The 19,588-nt window shown below is 41.1% G+C and overlaps 3 protein-coding genes across 11 annotated transcripts in view; 1 reads left to right on the top strand and 2 right to left on the bottom strand.

Annotated features, from left to right (window-relative positions):
- Positions 1 to 829: 829 nt before the first annotated feature.
- On the top strand, positions 830 to 5,169 carry GHRL (ghrelin and obestatin prepropeptide; the record flags this gene model as incomplete). Its single annotated transcript, XM_083426903.1, has 5 exons — positions 830 to 965; positions 1,178 to 1,326; positions 1,437 to 1,550; positions 3,779 to 3,887; positions 5,014 to 5,169. 5 exons carry the CDS (start codon positions 830 to 832, stop codon positions 5,031 to 5,033), a joined length of 528 nt encoding a protein of 175 aa, XP_083283029.1. The 3' UTR covers positions 5,034 to 5,169.
- Positions 5,170 to 6,386: 1,217 nt separating this feature from the next.
- TATDN2 (TatD DNase domain containing 2) lies at positions 6,387 to 16,970 on the bottom strand. Of its 2 annotated transcripts, none has more exons than XM_083424822.1 (7): positions 16,852 to 16,970; positions 15,221 to 15,597; positions 13,023 to 14,393; positions 11,262 to 12,143; positions 10,188 to 10,315; positions 8,837 to 9,020; positions 6,387 to 7,940 (listed from the first exon to the last, which is right to left on the bottom strand). In XM_083424822.1, the coding sequence occupies exons 2-7, from the start codon at positions 15,581 to 15,583 to the stop codon at positions 7,800 to 7,802; spliced, it is 3,069 nt and encodes a 1,022-aa protein (XP_083280948.1). In that variant the 5' UTR covers positions 15,584 to 15,597; positions 16,852 to 16,970; the 3' UTR covers positions 6,387 to 7,799. The 2 variants fall into 2 exon arrangements, with proteins under 2 accessions (XP_083280948.1, XP_083280949.1); XM_083424823.1 differs by lacking the exon at positions 16,852 to 16,970 and adding an exon at positions 16,369 to 16,797.
- A 1,780-nt stretch (positions 16,971 to 18,750) lies between these two features.
- IRAK2 (interleukin 1 receptor associated kinase 2) overlaps positions 18,751 to 19,588 on the bottom strand; it is a 30,849-nt gene continuing 30,011 nt past the window's right edge. For 4 of the 8 annotated variants that reach the window (XM_083425209.1, XM_083425210.1, XM_083425204.1 and 1 more), the window contains one exon: positions 18,751 to 18,944. In XM_083425209.1, coding sequence (XP_083281335.1) covers positions 18,832 to 18,944 — 113 coding nt within the window. In that variant the 3' untranslated portion in view covers positions 18,751 to 18,831. Of the gene's footprint in view, positions 19,194 to 19,588 lie in introns of all 8 variants that reach the window. The other 4 variants (XM_083425211.1, XM_083425205.1, XM_083425208.1 and 1 more) reach the window with 2 other exon arrangements.

Genomic DNA, 19,588 nt, shown 5'->3' with positions numbered 1-19,588 from the left:
GTAAGATGTCATGCCAGGCTTAGCTATATCACTTTCCTTACCTTGGGAGGAAATAGGTAACCAAGCCTATTGTTTCTCCCCAGTCTATCTGAGAAGCTCAGAGTGTGAAGAGGTTTGAGCAGGTTGCTGCAGCTCAACTGCATGGCTCTCACCAGCCATTCTGGTGTTCCTATATCAATCATTTAGGAACTTTTACCACTTTGCAACCAAGCAAGTTTTATTGCCTGTGAAACTTTCTGAATCTGATCTTTGGATAGTTTGTAAGTAAACCATTTTTTAACTTGCCAAATGTGTGGTCTTTTCCCTATGCTGGGGTAAGAGGGAGACTTTTTTTTAAGGAGACATTTTGGAACTCAGAGGGGCATATTTTAAAGGTCTAACTGCCTATATTTCCACGTTTTGTTTTGTGGCTTTAAAATCTGCACTGGGGTTCTCTCACCAAAGAATAGTACTTGTCTCAAACTTGGATCTTGCCATCCAGGAATTCTCACACACTCTCTCACTCGTTCTCTCTCGCACACACAATGCTTTTTTTCTTTAAAATTGTTTTTTTCTTTAAAAATGTAAAAAATTGTTTAGTGATTTTATAGTTCAAATTGGGATTCACAAAATGTTTAGGGGTATGCATCCCCCCAGAAAAAAGCACTGTGTGTGTATGTGTATATATGCATGTGCGTGTGTGTATTTGTGCCAGCTGTATCTTATTATTTTACCCTTGCAATATAAAAATTCTTAGACAAATCAAACAGATTTTCCCCAAAAAACATTAGTTTCTTGAAGCTAATGCATCATACACATTTCCTTACGTTTACTGTTTAACTTAATTGAAATGTGTTTCCAAGGAATGCCTAATACTACTTGGATTGAAAGGTATTATGTACACAAAGCAAACATTACTGATGACTATTTAAAGGCTTTCAACACTGCTTTCCATTACGGTAATTCATACGTGCAGGAAGTATTGGGTAAGACATTTTTCTACCTCTTGCCTTAGCATAGTTTTACATTGTTAAAAACATTATATACTGAGTTCATTAATGTATGGGGATCCTGGCTCTATGTGCCAAGTGTTATTAAATGATGGACTAATTAAAACTTTAGCAGTTCATGTGACTTGCCTATTGAGTTTAAAACCAATAGTTTATTTTAGAAGGCACCAGTTTTATTTGTGTTGCAGGTCGATACAGCTTGAATCACAGGCATCTTTTAAAGACAACCATGTTTATCAGAAACATGGTGGTAGGAATGCTTCTTATCTGCTCTCTCTGGACAGAGACCACCACAGCCGGTTCCAGTTTTTTAAGTCCCGAACAACCAAAAACTCAGGTAAATGCTGAACACATCGCTATGTCCCTGCACTGATACTTTATCAAAAGGTGTTTCATCCTGGACAGTTAATCATTTGCCTATTGGGTTTGCATGTGATTTGTTTTTAGCAGCGAAAAGTCTCCCCAAAACCAACAACAAAGTTCCATCGCCGAGATGCAGAAACATTTTTGGATGTTCATGGAAGTGAGACTGAGAGAGACAGCAATGAAATAGAAATAAAGGTAAATACTCCATACCCTCCAACATTTCTCCAATAAAAATAGGGACGTCCTATTCATAATGGTAATTTTACTATTTATCCTCCACACATCTTACTGGGTTGCCCCAGCCACTCTGAGCAGCTTCCAACATATATAAAAACATAATAAAACATTAAACATAAAAAACCTTCCCTGTACAGGATTGCCCTCAGACAGCTTGGGGGTCAGATAACTCCATACCCTCCAACATTTCTCCAATGAAAATAGGGACATCGTAAGGAAAATTGAGGTCAAATCAGATACTGGGATGTCCCTGGAAAATAGGGACACAGAGGATCTGCTACTCCCCACCCCTGCTAACCCAAATTACCATGCAAATTAAGAGTAAAATATTTTCCCTCCTCCCAAAACATTTTACTGATGTACATAGTATCTTAACAAAAGGGCGGGGGGGGAAACGCCATAATTTAAGACATAGCATTTAGCATTTTCATGTACAAATAGCCACTGCCCAAAATCATACACCATGCCAGAGATCAGTGCATATACAGATAACCCCATGTGCAGGGATATGATTACAGTATGGGTAATCCAAAGGGCCCGAACCTTGAATCTTCTATGTTGGGTCTCGGATCTCTTGCCTCTTTGTACTCACTTTTAAAACTTGTATTTTTCATTTGCTTACAAGGCAGCTAGGGGTTGTAACTGAAGTATCTAGCCACTGAACAGGATTCTTATTTGCAACAAGAATGAGATGAGATAATGAAGGACAGGACCCAGAAACTACTCTCTGTGTATGAAAACAGGACATTCTTTACCACCTAATTTGGTATTTAGGTTTTCAAATACCCTTGAGAGAAGAAGGTACGAACAGAAGAGTCAGATAAGCTTTGCTGATAACTGGCTGCTTTGCATTCATGCTGCGTCTGAAACAAAATAATGTCCTTGTGGCATGGATAAACTATTTCTGTGGCTCTCTGTATATACTGACGAAATAGAGCAGGGCCTGGTCTGTCTATACAGTCTTGTCATACAATGTCCAGGATAGTGTCAAATGCCTGTTCCCAGAATGTTGTGACAGTGTCACAGGGCCACCACAGGTACAATAAGGATTTCCAGTCTCTCTTGCACCAGGAACACAACAAAGTCATGCAGGAGTAAGGCGCTGTGTCTGCAGAAATGACTTGTGCACTGCAGATGAGGTGGTCCTTAAAAATTATTTCAGACTGCTTTCTGAAATGGAAGCTCTTATGTGGCAGCTTCTCACACAGTTCTTAACCCTTCCATATTGACCACAGAGCTCCAAATGTAACAAATTATAAATAATGGAAACTAGGCCCTTTCTTCTAGAAGTAGGTCCAGTCCTCCCATTAGGCAAAGTGAGGCAACTGCCACAGGCAGCAGGTGCTGGCGGGGCACAGCAGCACTCCCATGGCTATTCTTCATAACCCCTGAACCCTACCCTTTCTGTTGAAAGACAGAGGTTTAGTGGAGGATGTTATCCCTTCATTAGTGTTGAAATAAGATTCAGTTGTCAGTCCAGTCATCTTTTCATCTTGTCCCCTGCTGCCTCAGGCAGCAAAATGTTTTGGGCTAGTCCTTCATGGAAATCATTTGTACACACAGATTCTGAAAAATGGTTGATGACCAAGCTACCTGGTGAGCACTTTGTAATTTGGATATGAATGCTCTTGCCTGGTTTTTCGGAGGCCAACTAGTTCTTTGGCTATTTTAGGCTTTAATAGCGGATATAGAAAACAGGAAATGACGCGGGTGGTACTGTGGTCGGCAGTTCGAATCCCTGCGACGGGGTGAGCTCCTGTTGCTCGGTCCCTGCTCCTGCCAACCTAGCAGTTCAAAAGCACTTCAAAGTGCAAGTAGATAAATAGGTACCGCTCCGGCAGGAAGGCAAACGGCGTTTCCGTGCGCTGCTCTGGTTCACCAGAAGTGGCTTAGTCATGCTGGCCACATGACCTGGAAGCTGTACGCCGGCTCCCACGGCCACTAAAGCGAGATGAGCGCTGCAACCCCAGAGTCGGCCACAACTGGACCTAATGGTCGGGGTCCCTTTACCTTTACTTATAGAAAACAGGTATTTAGTTCTATAAATATTGCCTACAAAGTGTAATAGTCTGGGATGGTTTTATATTGTGTTTTTATGTTGTGAACTGCCCTGAGTTGTGTGGGTATATGGTAGTAATAAATAGCAGTAACAAAGTCTAACCTTAATGTCCTGCAACTTTCCTTAGTTCACTGTTCCCTTTGAAATTGGCATGAAAATCTCAGAAGATCAGTACAAAGACTATGGCCCAATTCTGGAGAAGCTTCTGGAAGACATACTTGTTGAAGGCAATAAAGGTAACATTTCCTCATTCAAGGAACCAGGGTTTTTACCCAAATTCAATCCACAAGGTATTTGGAGATCAACAACAACAACAACAACAACAACAACAACAACAATAATAATAATAATATACCCCGTATAACACATTTTGAATATCCTCCCCTAACTACATCAGTCCATGCAGTGATAAAACAATGACATCAGCTGCAAAGGCAACTCAATGCATTCCCTGCTTTTGTACAAGCTGTAGGTTCCTTTCAATCTACTTGATAAATACCTCAGCTGTTTCTAGCCAAAGTCATCCGAAATTAAGGCTGCACACAAATGCACATCTACATGGGAACAAACAGAACTTGCTTGAGTAAATTATGCTTAGGATCTGGTTGCACACCAACAATCCTAAATAGTTACTAGAGAATATTCCTCTTAAACAAGTGCTTCCAAGTAACTATGCTTAGATAGGACCGTATGCACGAATATTTTAGGATTATGCATTCAGAATAACAAGAAGGGCACCATGTTTTTTATTTGTAAATCTTGTGCCTTTTCAAACCCATGTCATGATTTAATCATATTTTGAATGTATGGGACTTGTAATCTTTGTGGCAAAATGAACTCCAACTGTTATCCATCACAATGGAAAACAAACCTATTTTTATGTTCCAGATTGGAAGTGGTGGTGGTGTAGGGGACCCAATCTAAACAAAGCATAAGGCTCAGGAAATCCTGTTGGCATCCCTGTAGGGTATCACTCCTGCTAAAAGACAAAGTGTTCTATCAATGAAGTCACCCATTAATGCAAGAACTTTTCCTGATGCAACAAGACTTCCTATGTGCTTGTCTATATCTGCCCCAGTGGGTTGGGGAAACCCCCATAACTAAGAACAGATTTCAGAATATATATATATATATATATATATATATATATATATATATATATTTGCTGAAGTGTTCTTTACCCGCTTTACTGCTATTGATCCCATGGAGTTAACACTTTATGTATGGTGACAATATATATATATAGCTTCTCATGTCTACCTTCATTCATATATTATTTGCTCTTTTAACAGGTAGAGCCTTGAAAATCATTTTACATGAACATAGCTTTTTATATTAACTACTGCCCTGTTGACCTTTCAGAAAACCAAGAAACACAGTGAAAAAACAGCTGAAAATCAAGATGCTGGAGTTAACATAACAACTTTACATTAAAACGAGTTTCATGCTTTGAATTCAACTGCTTCAAATCTTACTTTATGCTATCTGACATACCTAATAAATGCCTTTATTACAGAATGTTAAAAGCGTATCTGGCAACTTATTGGAAGATTCTGTGTTGGCAAAGCTACAGAGCTTTGTAAAGAAATAAAATATGCCAATAAGAGGGTTAGCGGAAAGATTGTAATCAGGGGAAAGAGCTGGGAGACTAGAATGAATTTAGCTGGATACCATTGATTGCCTCATGCATTTGTTGCAGGAGAAAATAATATCTGAGCTCGTGATTATTTATCAGTTTCTAAAACAGTGTGGAATTAAACTTAAGGAACTATATAACAGCGAAGCAAGTAACACATTCTTTGATCAAAGGAAGAACTGTGTTGACACTAGGGAATACAATTGCTACCATAAAAAAGAATGAGGCTTCCTGTTAATTAGCTATGATCTGGATCGCAGGCATAACTCTGCAAAGAATGACATTTTTTTGCTACGTTGCACGCATTTTTAAAAAGCAGGTCAAGGGACTCCTAAATTCTACTTCAAGGCAATTGAGCCACATTAGCATATCATGCTAAACCATACTATGTCCCATGTAGACATGCTAGCTCCTAAGAAGACTGCAGCCTGGGCTTTTTAGGTCAGTACAGCATGGCAGCGAAGCCGAAGTTTGGCTTAACATGCTGTCCAAACCTGGGTTGACAGTTATGGTCTTTCTTCCTTAACGATGTCTTGTAGTCGAGGTTTGTCCTATGGTTAACCCTGACCCTACATATTATGATTAAGGAGGAGAGACCTGAACTATATTTCTGGGTTAGACCACCACACTGCTAGCATTCTGCACTGCCCTAAAAAGCTTAGAGAGGAGCAAAGTGGGTCAAGTTCCTCTTTGCCAGGACATAAGAGCACGCTGGATCAGGCCAGTGGCCAATCTAGTCCAGCATCCTGTTCCCACAGTACCCAACCAGATGCCTGTGGAAAACCCACAAGTGGAGCCTTATCACAAGAACACACTCTTTTTCTGTGGTCTCCAGCAGCTGATTTTCAGAAGCATAGCGCCTCCAACCGGAGAGCCAAATCATTCATGTGGTTATAGTAAGCCAAATCTGGGCTTCACAGGTTCAAGGTGTCAAACAGCTAAGTTTGTGCTCCGGTGGTGTTTTAAAGATGGAAAAGTGAGAGCTGTCTTATGACTGGAAAGGAAGAGCATGGTTTTATTGTTATTCCTGCATATAAACATACATACATACATACACCTCACACACGTGTGCAGAAGGAAAAAGTTACTTAGAATGCTATTTTCACAAACATTAGGAAACACTTTTAATAAAACAAATAGAAGTATATACAGAAGGACCTTTCCATATAACATGAAGACACTGCTGAACTGAAGGCAAAGGAAGGGCAGAGAACAACGTTTGCTTTCCATGTTATTGGTTGCAATACTTTAATTTCTTGCCCAAGAGTCATGTATACAACATGTATGAATATTTATATAAAAATATGTTTATTTACAAGTAATCTTTTTAAAGTCCAAATAATACATAATAGAACAATATAGAAACATGGAATCATTTTTCTTTATTAAAAAGGAACCCACTGCAGAGGTTAAAACTGCCTAATTAAAACAAAAACAAATCATGGTTTCCCACAAAATAATCTTGAGAGCCTATTTCACTCCCTTGCTTTGTTTAATTACTTTGTGTGTGCTTCGGTTTCTGGAGAACACAGTGTATCTAGAGTAGCCTTTCTCGCCCTAAGGCTCTCCCGATGCTGTTGGGACTCCAGCTCCCATCAGTCCCAGCCAGCATGGGAGTGGTGGTCCAACAACACGCAGATGACACCAGATTAGAGGTTAGATCTAGAGAGTATTTCACAGCCCTTTCAGTATCTCTGAGTTATTATGCAAATTCAGTTCAGTCTAAGGTTCTTGCCATATAGTTTATAGAGATCCTTAGAGATGATCCTTTGTGCTAATGCATATGGGGGGGGGGGGATTACTATCATATACTGGTAATGTATGTCATTACTTCTTTGAGTATATTCATGCTATACCAAATGGAAGGTTTTTAACTAAGAATATACGGTATTGCAGTTACATGGACTGCTGCTCCAAGAGAAATAATCAGACAAGGCAAAGACTATTTAGGAGCACTTTCTTTTTTAAGGCTAAGCCTCGCCTTACCAGGGGTAGCCATCAGGGTCCACTGCCCATCATTCCTGGTCACTGGCCATGGTGGGGCTGGAGTTAATGGAAGTTGGGAGTCCAACATTTGGAGAGCACCATATTGACTACCCTGTACTAAGGCATACCTGGCTTTCTCCTTTCTATTGGAAACTGGCCTTCTAAAAATGGTCAGTTATAATCTTCTTCAGATACATTAAAAAAAGCAAATAAAAATTTAAAAAATCAATATGCTGACAATTTTTTAGCTGCCCAAGATAATTTAAAATTAAAAAGAAAGCCACTCATATGAATAAAATCAACACTAAGGCACCTTAAAAGGAAGGGAACAAATAGCAGAGGGGAAGCAGCAGGAAAAGGTGTGAATTTTAAAGGACTGTGGTTCAATTAAGCACTTATTAATATTTTCCTTGTTTCCAGAAGTCACAATATCCAAGCTGGTCAACATTAATGTGCAAGTTCCAAATTTATATTTACATAAAAAGTATTTCCTCATCAACTCTTTTCCACACTCCCTTGTGCTTCCCTACAAGTCATATATCCTTTTTGTGTTTTGTCTTAGAATGCCTAACATGGCAGGCAATGACACTTCTTTGAGCCGAGCAATCTCTTTAACAGTGTGCAGAGCTACTCCTGGATGTGAATACTGGCATACAGTTTTGGGAACCTGGAAAAAGCAGAAGCAGAGTTTTAGGAGATAAGGTTATTGCCTGCATTTGTGCCTTCAATATTTCACATTTAATAAACTCTCATCCATCTTTGACTCCCTTATCTTTGAGTATTTCTGACCATGGGATCTCACCCAACAGAATCATAGAATGGTAAAGTTGAGACCACAAGGATCATCCACTTCAACTCCCTGCTGTGCAGGAATATTTTGCCCAACAGGGGGCTCAAATCCATGATCCTGAGATTAAGAGTCTCATGCTCTACCAACTGAGCGATCCCTCAGTAGCTCCTTTAGCTTTTTGAAATCAGCCTTCTTAAAGTCCAGATGGCACGTCAGACCTCCTGCAGCTGCTTCTTTCTTGTAGTTTCCTGCCCATTAACAGATTTCTGTAGCACCGCCTCAGTTTCCTGCGCATCTATGAAGCTACTATCCCCAGTACCAGGTGTTTCCCTGTCATCTGTAATATTGTCTCCCTCCCTCTCAGGATTTACTTTAAGCTCTTCTGATCAGGTTTGTGAGATTCTTACCAAACACATTCTTGCCAACAATTGTGAGGTGCAGCCTATCTCTTGCCAGAAGTCCTTCCTTGAGGAAGTGGAGACCATGGTCCAAGACCCCAAACCTTTCCTGATGACCCCACCTGTGTGGGGAGTGATTGACTTTTGATATTTTCCCCTCTCTTCCTGGGCCATGACTTTCAACAGGAAGGAGTGATAAACCCCCCCCCACTGCATTGCACTATATGAAGGGCCTGCTTCACCCTAAACCATTAACATTTTCTTTCATACTACACCCTAAAACAAGAAAGGACATTATTTTAATGAAGTATCAATCAGCACACAATAAAGGGGCAAAGGATTGCAACCAACCCCAAATAAAACAAAATACCTTACCTGCCTAGGAAGGAAATATGGTGCATCGGTTTCTACAACTATTCTACTTAAAGGGATTTTCTGAACTGACTCTCTAGCCTCTGTAGCAGATGGATATGTCAGCAATGCTGTGAATCCAACAGTAAGATTTGGAAAGTAGTCCAACAGTGGTTCTATGGCACTGTATCTGCCAGTAAAGCAATGCCTACGATAGAGAGAAAACAATGGTCATTCTGCAACATACCATGGCCAACCAGCAACAGGAAAACAGTAATGCTGGCCATGCTAAAGACCACACAGCAAGCTGAACACAGAATGTTTGCTGCTATGTTGTTAATTTCTTCTTGGAATAAAAGCCACACTTCAGCTAAAATTGGTTGCAGAAGCTGCAGATTATAATTTTAATACTATATTCAAGGAATTACAGAATCTAATTTCAATGAAATAGAGACCTTCGAAGCATTCAAGTTATGCCTTAATTTTCACTTATAATTTTAGAATGCTAGTCTGAAAAATTAAATGGTAACTTTTTTAAATAGAAAGGGAGATTTTATTTATGTATACACCGCCTTTTCCCCCGACAAGAAATCATGGCAGCTTACAGATAAAATAAGAACAGCAAAAAATGCTGGGGTGGGGGGGAACAATAATTAAAAAACAATTAAACACACAACACGTATCTTTTTAAGATGTCTACTAAAAACATACAATCACAACACAAACTGCATGGCACCAGCCCCCAAATTAAAAGCAGCCAGTTCCCCAAAGCATGTTCGAACAAGAAAGTATTCACTTGCCAGTGGAAAGACAATGAGGGAGCCAGCCTAACTTCTTTCGGGTGGAAGTTCCAAAGTGTGGGAGCAGCCACCGAGAAGGCCCTCTCCTGCATCTCCACTATGCATGCCTGAGGTTGGCAGGACCAGGAGAAGGGCCTCCCTGAAGGATCTCAGAACCCAGGCAGGCTTCTGCGAGGGAATACAGTGGTACCTTGGGTTAAGTACTTAATTCGTTCTGGAGGTCCGTTCTTAACCTGAAACTGTTCTTAACCTGAAGCACCACTTTAGCTAATGGGGCCTCCTGCTGCTGCTGCGCCGCCGGAGCACGATTTCTGTTCTCATCCTGAAGCAAAGTTCTTAACCCGAGGTACTATTTCTAGGTTAGCGGAGTCTGTAAGCTGAAGCATGTGTAACCTGAAGCGTATGTAACCCGAGGTACCACTGTACATTCTTTCAGATAGCTTGTACCTAAGCCCTCTAGGTCTTTGTAAGTCATAACCAGGGAATCACAGCCATACAGAATTTTAGGACCTCTGGCCTTCAGCTTCTTTTTAAAGTCAAGGATGGGTAGACATAAAATTATTTAATACAATTACCTGTGTATCTTGTAGTCTTTGGGTACGCATTTTTTCATGATTTCCAACAAGTCATCATCAGCATCTCTGCAGTGAATTACTAATGGTTTCCTTAAGGAAACAGCAAGATTCAGTTGCCTTTCAAATACCTGAAGCAAGCAAGAAAGGAGTATATCTTCAAATGCTATTAGAACTGCCCCAAGAACAAAAATGTAAGATGTGCAGAAAACAATCTAGTACCTCACTCCACCACTACCATTTATAATCTTACTACTTTTATCAACACAGTCCATTTTGTTAGGGAGTGGGGGGGCGGGGCATAATAGAGAGAAATCTGTCCAGGAGCACATTTTCATTTATTTCATTTTAAAAGGCATTAAAGGAGTAGACTGGCTGAGCTTCAGTGTCAGTATTGTACATGATGCTGATGCAATTAGGAAACACCACATACAAAACTGAAAGTAATATGAATAATTTAACATTGGATAAACAGATCAAATTGAAAATACTGACATGTTCAATAGATTTCCACTCATGCAACAGCTGCTATAGGAAATGAAAGCAATTTTTACCAGTTCCTCTTCCTTCCTGCAGCTCCCTAGCCACTGAACAGCTGCTCAAGAAAACTTAGGGACTCTTCAAAAGAGCCCTAGGAGGTTGCAAGGGGGAAAACCAGTAACTCTGGATCCAAGCCATTCAATGTATAGTTCTGTGTCTACAGCAAGTTTTTCGAACACATTTTGTTGATAATTGTTCTTTTGCAGCCAACTAATATTACACACTTACCTGAGCTATTGACCAAACATTTCTGCTAGTAGGTTGTTTGCTACCATGCACCACTGCAATACTACTTTTGGTTGTAGAAATCACATGCTGCTGAAATTCCAAAATATGGGATATGTCTCTTTTGCTAATGTATTCAAACCAAAGCCTATTACGAGTGATTAGAAAGCTACTATCATCTCAACTTAGTGGGTTTTTTGAACAACTGCTTCACAACTTTACAGACCAATGACATCTTACAAAGTGAATGACTTGTTTCTTCACAAATCTTAAGAGACACTGAGCACAAAAAGTAACAGCACTCTCTTTTACCTTATGTTGCGTTGGGACCTCAGTGCTACATTTGTAAGAGTAATCCAGCCCCATTTCTCCAAAGGCAATAGCTTTGGGGTGCCTCATTGCCTGTAAGATACTTCTTTCATGAAGGTCTGTGTAATAACGTGCAAAGTGAGGATGACAGCCAAATGCCCCCCAAACCATGTCTTCCTTTAATAAATCTTCCCATAAGTAGTTGTTCAATGTACGAGGATCACAAAAGTCAGCTATACATCCCTGAAATTCTTCAGGAAAGCTGCTACTGTAAGTCTTTCGAAACTTAGAAAAAGTACCCCTGAAAGCTGTCTTTGTATATAACATATCCAAATGGCAGTGGGTATCAATAAACCCTTCTTTTAAATATTTAGGCAGGTCATCAGGCAAATCCTGGTTTACACATTGATTGACAAAAGACTCTGACTTGCGAGATGTGGAGAAAATAGGAACACTTGATGCTACTTCTTTACTCCGCCGTCTGTTTTTCTCTTCATCGCCCAGTTGAGAACCAAGTGACCGGGGCCTAACACGCATACAAGGGTCTTTATCCCTTGGTGTAGTTGATGGGCTATCAGTTGAGGTATCTAATGAAACATCACAAAGATGGGTGGCATATGAGGTATCTTCAGAAGAACATGAAAAAGGAGAACAATCTACTGGCTTGCTGCAGCTTGTCCAATACTTTGTATAGTCACTCATTCTGTGATTGTACAAATGAGGAGGATACATCACCAACTCTGTTGCCAACAGTGAAGTCTCCACTGTTTTTGGCGTACTGTGGTTTGGGATAGAATCCTCCTGGGAGAAAGTACTAGGTGGTTCTGCATCCTCCATGTCAGACCAATCACTTTCAGCCGAGGACTCTCTTTCTTTCCCCATTAACTGCAAGTCATGAAATAAAATGAAAAAAATCAATTCAGCTTGGTTATCTTGCATCTGACGACAAAAATGCAAGAGGTATGCAGATTTTGTTTTTAAAAGAAAAATAGACATGGCTCTCCAGCTAATCTGTTAGGCCTGCCATGCCTATACTGGTTTATAACAAAAGTAAAGGAAGATATGAGGGGTTTTTTGTATAATTTAAGGCAACAATATGTGAAAAATGCTTAAGAATTGTAACATGCCATTCAGACAACTGGTAGAAAATGCACATTGAAATAAAAGCATGTTAGTCTTGCAGTTTGTTATTCACAGAGAGCAAACACCACTTTATTTCGGATATTTGGTAGTCGACCACAAAAGATAAGTAAAATTTGAGGATCACTGAAGACTTCTGTATTGATCAGCAATGCTATATGGGACACAATTTATTATTATGAGTGTCATCCAGAAAAGGCCACATGACATCATAAAAAGGATCGCTACATGGCAACTTCTAAGTTAATGGAATTCAGAAAACTATCTCTTAATCCTGAATCATACAAACAACAAAGGTTGCATTTGTAACTACTATTTTGTCCTACATCCTGCACCTCTGAAAACTGCTACTAAACATTTCTACAACCATTTGGAAGGATTCTGTGTTTAAACAGCACCTTTTAGTAATTTAAATTTAAGTTTAGTTTAAGTTTCCTTAAACTACATTCTTTTCCTACTAGCTTAGGGGTGAATCTTTGAAGCTATCTTAAGGATTTTTCAAACTTTTGGGAATGTGTTTACTTTTAAGTGCTGTCTCTTCATTTGTGTGAAATCATTTACATTTCAGGAACATTTAGCTACGGTTTCATTTTGAAAACCTTATTCCACAATAGAATGCCTCACCTTCTCATTTACTTCTGAACTGTGGTCATCCACAAACACAGGTTTTGGAGAAGATTCTACAATAACTGTCCTCTGGAAATTCACAAACTCCTTTGCAGCAGTAACACAATGTGCATCAGATGAACTGGGGCAAACATATTTTTCTTTTGGCACAGTTTTCTGCTTTGTGAAGGTACTGTTGTATTTTGTCATAGTTTTCTCACTGCTGCAACCTTGCTTGAACAGTTCTTCACCTTCATACCTGGACACTTCAGACACACTTCTCAGCTGGTTTCCTGGTCTCTCATACTCCTTTTTAGATAGACTGGCACAGGCATTTTCATCATCAGTTTGACTCTGATGCTTGCTGGACTCTTGCTTATATTTTTGTTCTCCTTCAACCTGTAAAAGGTGAGATGCGCTTTTAAATTTATCATCTGATCTGCAATGCTCTCTGCAATCCTTTTTTTTACTCCGTCCAACAGAAATGTTGGTGTCTTTTGGCTCCTTTTCCAGTTCTGGTTCATCTTCAAATCTTGATAATACAGACCTTGATAATGTATACCTTGAGCTGCCTGCTGGTCTAGAAGCCTCTTTTCCACTATGCCTAGAAATACTGTTTTCTTCTTTTGCAGCAACTTTCTGAAAGGTCAACTCCTGCTTAACTTCTGGTTCATCTTCAAATCTTGTTAATGTATGAATGTGCCTTGAGCTGCCACCTGGTTTGGAAGCCACTTTCCCACTATGCCTAGAGGTTTTCTTTTCTTCTTTTGCAGCAGCTTTCTGGAAGACAGAGTCCTGTTCAACTTCTGGTTCATCTTCAGATCTTGATAATGCACGAATATGCCTCAAGCTACCCTTTGATCTGGAAGCCTCTTTTCCACAATGCCTAGAGATATTATGTTCATCTTCTGCAGCAGCTTTCTGAAAGGTGGACTCCTGTTTAAAGTCTTTTTCTCTTTCTGAACTTGAAACTACAGATACACGTCTTGAGCTGCCATCTGACCCATGAGACTCTTTTCTATCCTGCCTGATAGAAATATTAATGTGCACTTTTTCTATGGTTTTCAGACAGTTTGACTCTTTTCCAGGTTGCTGCTCTCCAAGTTTTGATGCTGTTGAGGGACGTCTCAGGTGGCCAGCTGATTCAGATGCCACTTTTTTAGGAACGCTTTCTTCCAGGGTTCCATTTGGAGGTGCCACCTCCCTTCTAGGTCGCAGTGGTCCCCCAAGTATAGCAAGCAGAGCTTTGCGGTATATTAGTCGAGATCCTTGGTCCTGGTCTTTCATTCTCCTCCTGCCACATTCAGCACCTGCTTCCTTTGAAGCACCTTTTCTTTCTGTGCTTGGTGTGAGGCTTGGACCTGTCTCACTGAGGCCATCTTGTTTAATCTAAACAGTAAATAACAGTGTAAACTTCATACAACATACCTAGTATCCATTTCATAGAAATGATATCTTCACATTGTAGGTTAAAAAGGACAGCCTAAAAGAACCATACAATAGTTTGGGGGGGGGAGGATTTTGGTTACGGCAAATTAATCCTAAGCAATTGGACATAAATTAACAAATTTCTGAAAACCTGACTATCCTCAAAAACTATGAAAAGCTACCAAGGATACTCCACTAAGGCTGCAATCCTAAGGGGCAGGGAGAGAAAAATGTGTTTTAACCATCATATTTAAAGCACTGCTGGATCCACACTGCTACTGATTCCCACTGGCTCGATTTCTCATTGGAAACAGTACAGGACAGACTTACACCAGGCCCCATGTGGGAATATCTCTCTCTCCAGTTTGGAGGCACTTCAAAGCTGCTTGGAAGACTGTAAATCCAAAGACTCAAACTATTTCACAGTCCTCCCCTAACATGCCCACAAACAGCTTAAACATGTCCCGTTTGGCCCAACAACTACAATAGGGCCAGAGTTATAGAGGCACTGTGGCACTGGAATCAGACATAAGTTCTAGCACTGGAGAAGCTCTGGTATATACGACTCCCTCTAAGACACTTCCCAAGGGACAAAGAACTGCAACCTGAATACATTTTATTTAAATATTCATACAATTTCTATGCTACCCTTCAACAAAAACTCCCAAGGTAGGATTTTATCATCCATGATAAAAACTATAAAAACAAACAAACACAAGTACATTATAAACAAATGCAATTCCCCTCGACCCCGCCTGATGTTCCAATATTTGTCATCACTTATCTACCTTTTGTTTCAAGGATTCTCGAGGTGAAGACGTCACATTTTCCTCAGACATGTCACAGGTAGGACGTTTTACAAGGAACAGTTTATTGGAAAGAGGGCGGTCTGGGCTCTCTCCAAGAATGCTGTCAATTCCATCATTCGTTTCAGTCTCATCAGAGGAAGAATCCGCTGCGGCGAACGAAGTTCTCGAGAACGCTTTATAAGACTCTGGAGCTTTCCTGAATGTAGCCGTCTCAATGGATGTAGCAGACCTACTGCTAGGGGAAGGCTGTGAGGGCGCTTCTTTGGCGAGTCTGCGATATTTGGCGGGCGATCCAACAGACAAGCTGTCCCACTCTATTTTACGCCTCCTGTTTGGCTGCATTGAGGCAGGATTACCTGAGCATGAAAAGAGAAAAAAGCCAGAGTTTTTAACACATACATGCTGCCCAAGCTTGGCCGCAGAGAGACCACACATTTCTGTAACGTGTGAGAACAGCAAGGGATTAGAATAGAATAGAATAGAATAGAATCATAGAATTGGAAGAGACCACAAGGGCCATCGAGTCCAACCCCCTGCCAAGCAGGAAACACCATCAGAGCACTCCTGACATATGGTTGTCAAGCCTCTGCTTAAAGACCTCCAAAGAAGGAGACTCCACCACACTCCTTGACAGCAAATTCCACTGTCGAACAGCTCTTACTGTCAGGAAGTTCTTCCTAATGTTTAGGTGGAATCTTCTTTCTTGTAGTTTGGATCCATTGCTCCGTGTCTGCTTCTCTGGAGCAGCAGAAAACAACCTTTCTCCCTCCTCTATGTGACATCCTTTTATATATTTGAACATGGCTATCGTATCACCCCTTAAGGAAGTTAAGGGGTGATATGATGTTGTTGACGACTAAACAACAACATCATATCACCCCTTAACTTCCTCTTCTCCAGGCTAAACATGCCCAGCTCCCTTAGCCGTTCCTCATAAGGCATCGTTTCCAGGCCTTTGACCATTTTGGTTGCCCTCCTCTGGACACGTTCCAGAAACATGTCCTTTTAAAGTATGAACTCATATGTTTGTATGCAAAGAAGACTGGAGAACAGACAGCCATGCTCCCCGACTTCCACCACAGAGTTTCTCAAGTGCACCCAGGCTAGTGCCCACAGAACTCAGGTACCTGTGCTTATCAAGGCCCTGATCCACCCATGTCACCAGCAACTCGCCGGGGCGCCTCTTTCCATCCTCCCTCCTTCAACACCCATAAAGGAGGACCAGAGGAAGAGGCCGGACTCCCAGCCTGCCTTGAGTGGGAAGCAGGAATGAGGGGCGGGCGGGACAGTTGACCGCGGAGCCACAACCCGCCTAACTCCTGGAAGCAAGAGAGAGGCCAGGAAGAGATTTCCTCAGGGGCTGCAAGCGGCCTCCCTCCTTGCCAAGCGCCGGCAGCCATTGGCTGCCTTCACCGGGGGTGCCCGCCCCTTCGGAGACGAAGCCGCCTTCTTTCCCTCCCCGCATCAGCCGCCCCCCCTTGGGGGAACATTGCCCCACGCGCGGCTTCCACTGTTCAAACTAGGGCGGTTGGCAGTTACAAGGCCGCGCGGCGCCTCCCTCTTCCCCCCCCCCCGGCCCAGGGCCCCACTCTCGTCGCTCAGTACAGTACCGCGCGCGCCTCCTCTCGCTCGCAGCCGCCCTGTTCTTCACAAAGCTTAGGGGCGGCAACCGAACGCCGGGAGAAGCAGGGGGGAGGGGGGAAGGTGTTGGACAGGCTCGCCTTCTGATTGGGTAAGAGGAGGGTCAGGGGGCGGGCGCGTGGCCGGGCGCAGGGGTCCGCGTGACTGAAGCGCAGGGCAACATAACGGGAAGAGGAAGCGAGCTTGGCGGGGGGAAGAAGCGCGCTTGCGCAACCTGTTCCGCAGCTGATTAAAGTAGGGCGTGTATGGGGCCGCGCCGGACGCAGGTTCCGTTCTCGTCGCCGGCTGGCGAAGACCCCGCAGAGAGGGGCCGTCCTCTCCGAAACGCCCAGTTCCGTGGGGAGTTGTGGCCGGTTGTGGCATTCAGACATTTCTATGCAACTGGAGATGACCACTGGGGCTCTAGTCACGTGCTGAGAGCAAACAATTGGGATCCAAGCAACCCCATCTGCAGAGACACACTCAGATAGTTGAACCATCTTGCTAGGGCCCTCCAGTGTGGAGTATGAAAATACAAGGCACTTTACCATAGTGATAGCTATATATGGCCCACACTTGATTTACCAGCATTGTGGAATTCTGACTTTTTTAACCGCTTGAAATGTTGTGAAGATGGTTTTTGAAATGTTGTTGTTGAGTTTTACTGTGTACTTTATGGGATTGTGTGCTGCAACCTGCTAGGGGTCCCGATAGATGTAGAGCAGGCTATTATAAACAAAACAAATATATGTTCAGTACCATAAACAGTGGCACATATAACTAGAGAAATAGTTTATATGGAGACAGAACACCGTAGACCATTAAAAGGACCACATTCACAAAACGGCCTTTTTCAATAATTTATTTCAAATGTATAATTTGTTTTAAGCATTTGGAGCAATGAACGTGAAAAGTATATTGCAATGATGAGTTATGGAGCTTAAGGGGGGGAAATATAGCTATTCAATAAAGCCATGGAACTGCATAATAATCTATTTCTGTCATCTCTTTGGATGCTTCAGACCAGAAGCTTATACAAATTTACTTAGATGTCAGCCCCACTGAACTTAATGACACTTATTTTTCAGTACACAAATCTTAAGATTGCACTGCAAGACTTGCCCCTGCTCCCCCAAAACTCCAGCAAGCAAAATTATTAATGCCCAAAGGATAGAACACAATAGATGCAAATATGCTTCAAAACTTAGTTTAAAAAAAAAATCAAGTTCTGAAAATACATAAAATACAAAATATGCTACAAAATATTTCCAATATATTCATTAATAGCTTCAAAAGTTAAACACTGTCAGTGAATAGTTTTATAATAATACCATTAGCTTACTAGCAAACTTAAACCCCCAAAATCACCAATATAGCATTTATATTGTCTATACACCCATCCCTTTGAACCACCTACAATTAGGAGGTAAATAATGCAGTTTTGCTGAAGAAGCAAAAGGTTGTTGCTACATGAAACAGAAGTACCAAGTCTATCAGCTAGAGTAATCTTGGATTTAGGACTGCTTAAATCTCTATAGTATTGAAATATGTCTCATTCACAGGATTTTGTCAAATTTGGGCTATAATATTACTACCTGGTATTATCTTCTATTGCTTTACCTGGTAATATGTCCTATTGAACTCAGTGGAACTTACTTCTGAATAAGCATGCATAGAACTGCATTGTTAGTGTAAGTAACAGTGGTACCTCGGGTTAAGCACATAATTCGTTCCAGAGGTCCGTACTTAACCTGAAACTGTTCTTAACCTGAAGCACCACTTTAGCTAATGGGGCCTCCTGCTGCCGCCGCCTAATTTCTGTTCTTATCCTGAAGCAAAGTTCTTAACCTGAAGCGTATGTAACCTGAAGCGTATGTAACCCGAGGTGCTTTTGTTTCTACTGCCAACAAAGTTTAATCTTCTGCAAACTGCATGGATGATGATTTAGTTCTGCATGGATGATGATTTAGTTACATCAAATCTTCAAAGAGTTCACAAGTATTTATCTTATTTTCCTCATACAATAAAAGTCGTTCCATCATCTTTTTCTTTTTATCGTTGATTTTTATTTCTTTCACCCCTGCTGAAAGAAAGCGCAAACAAGCAATGTAATATAGTGACATTGCAAATAATGTATACAATCACTAATTACTGAGGTAAAAGTTATTTTGAATAAACTATAGAATGTTGATTTTCTTTAAGTTAACATGAAGGAATTGCTGAAAAGTTGCTTATACTTAGGAGAGGCTAATCTGTGGCCCTCCAGAAGTTGTTTAGAGCCTCTTGTCCATTACTAATTCCAGGCACTTTTTCAGACCCTCACCTCTTGGGTCTAATGTAAAGGAGAGAGAGCTGGATGTCATCGGCATACTCATGACACCATTGCCCAATCCCTGGATGATCTATCCCAGGGATTTTATGTTATACAGCAGGAGAGACTACTGCTAAGGAATCCATTTCCCCACAAGAGTTGATTCATTTTTTAAAAAAAAACCTAAGGGCTATTACAAAATCGAAACTATTGCAGAATAAGCAAAGTAAAATGACAACATGAAACCCATCTACCACATCCTACATGATACCAAAATGGTGTTAATTACATGTCACATAATTTAGCTCCAACGGTATAATTCTGAAGTTCCCTATTTTTGTTTTAATTGAACTTGCTTCCTTCCCCATGTGCTTGAAACTATCATAGAACCCTTGCATGATACCACTTCTCTTACT

This window comes from Podarcis tiliguerta (assembly GCF_965153285.1).
Source record: "Podarcis tiliguerta genome assembly, chromosome: 2".
Lineage (NCBI taxonomy): Eukaryota > Metazoa > Chordata > Lepidosauria > Squamata > Lacertidae > Podarcis > Podarcis tiliguerta.
Note: the sequence above shows the minus strand (reverse complement) of the source record. Positions and strands in the feature narration are given on the sequence as shown.

Coding starts and splice junctions, on each gene's coding strand:
- TATDN2 (XM_083424822.1), bottom strand. CDS start 15,583: ATGCAGCCAAACAGGAGGCGTAAAATAGAGTGGGACAGCTTGTCTGTT. Junction 10,316..11,261: donor AGGTCCCAACGCAACATAAG/GTAAAAGAGAGT, acceptor TGCTTGCTTCAG/GTATTTGAAAGGCAACTGAA. Junction 9,021..10,187: donor AAAGACTACAAGATACACAG/GTAATTGTATTA, acceptor TCTCTATCGTAG/GCATTGCTTTACTGGCAGAT.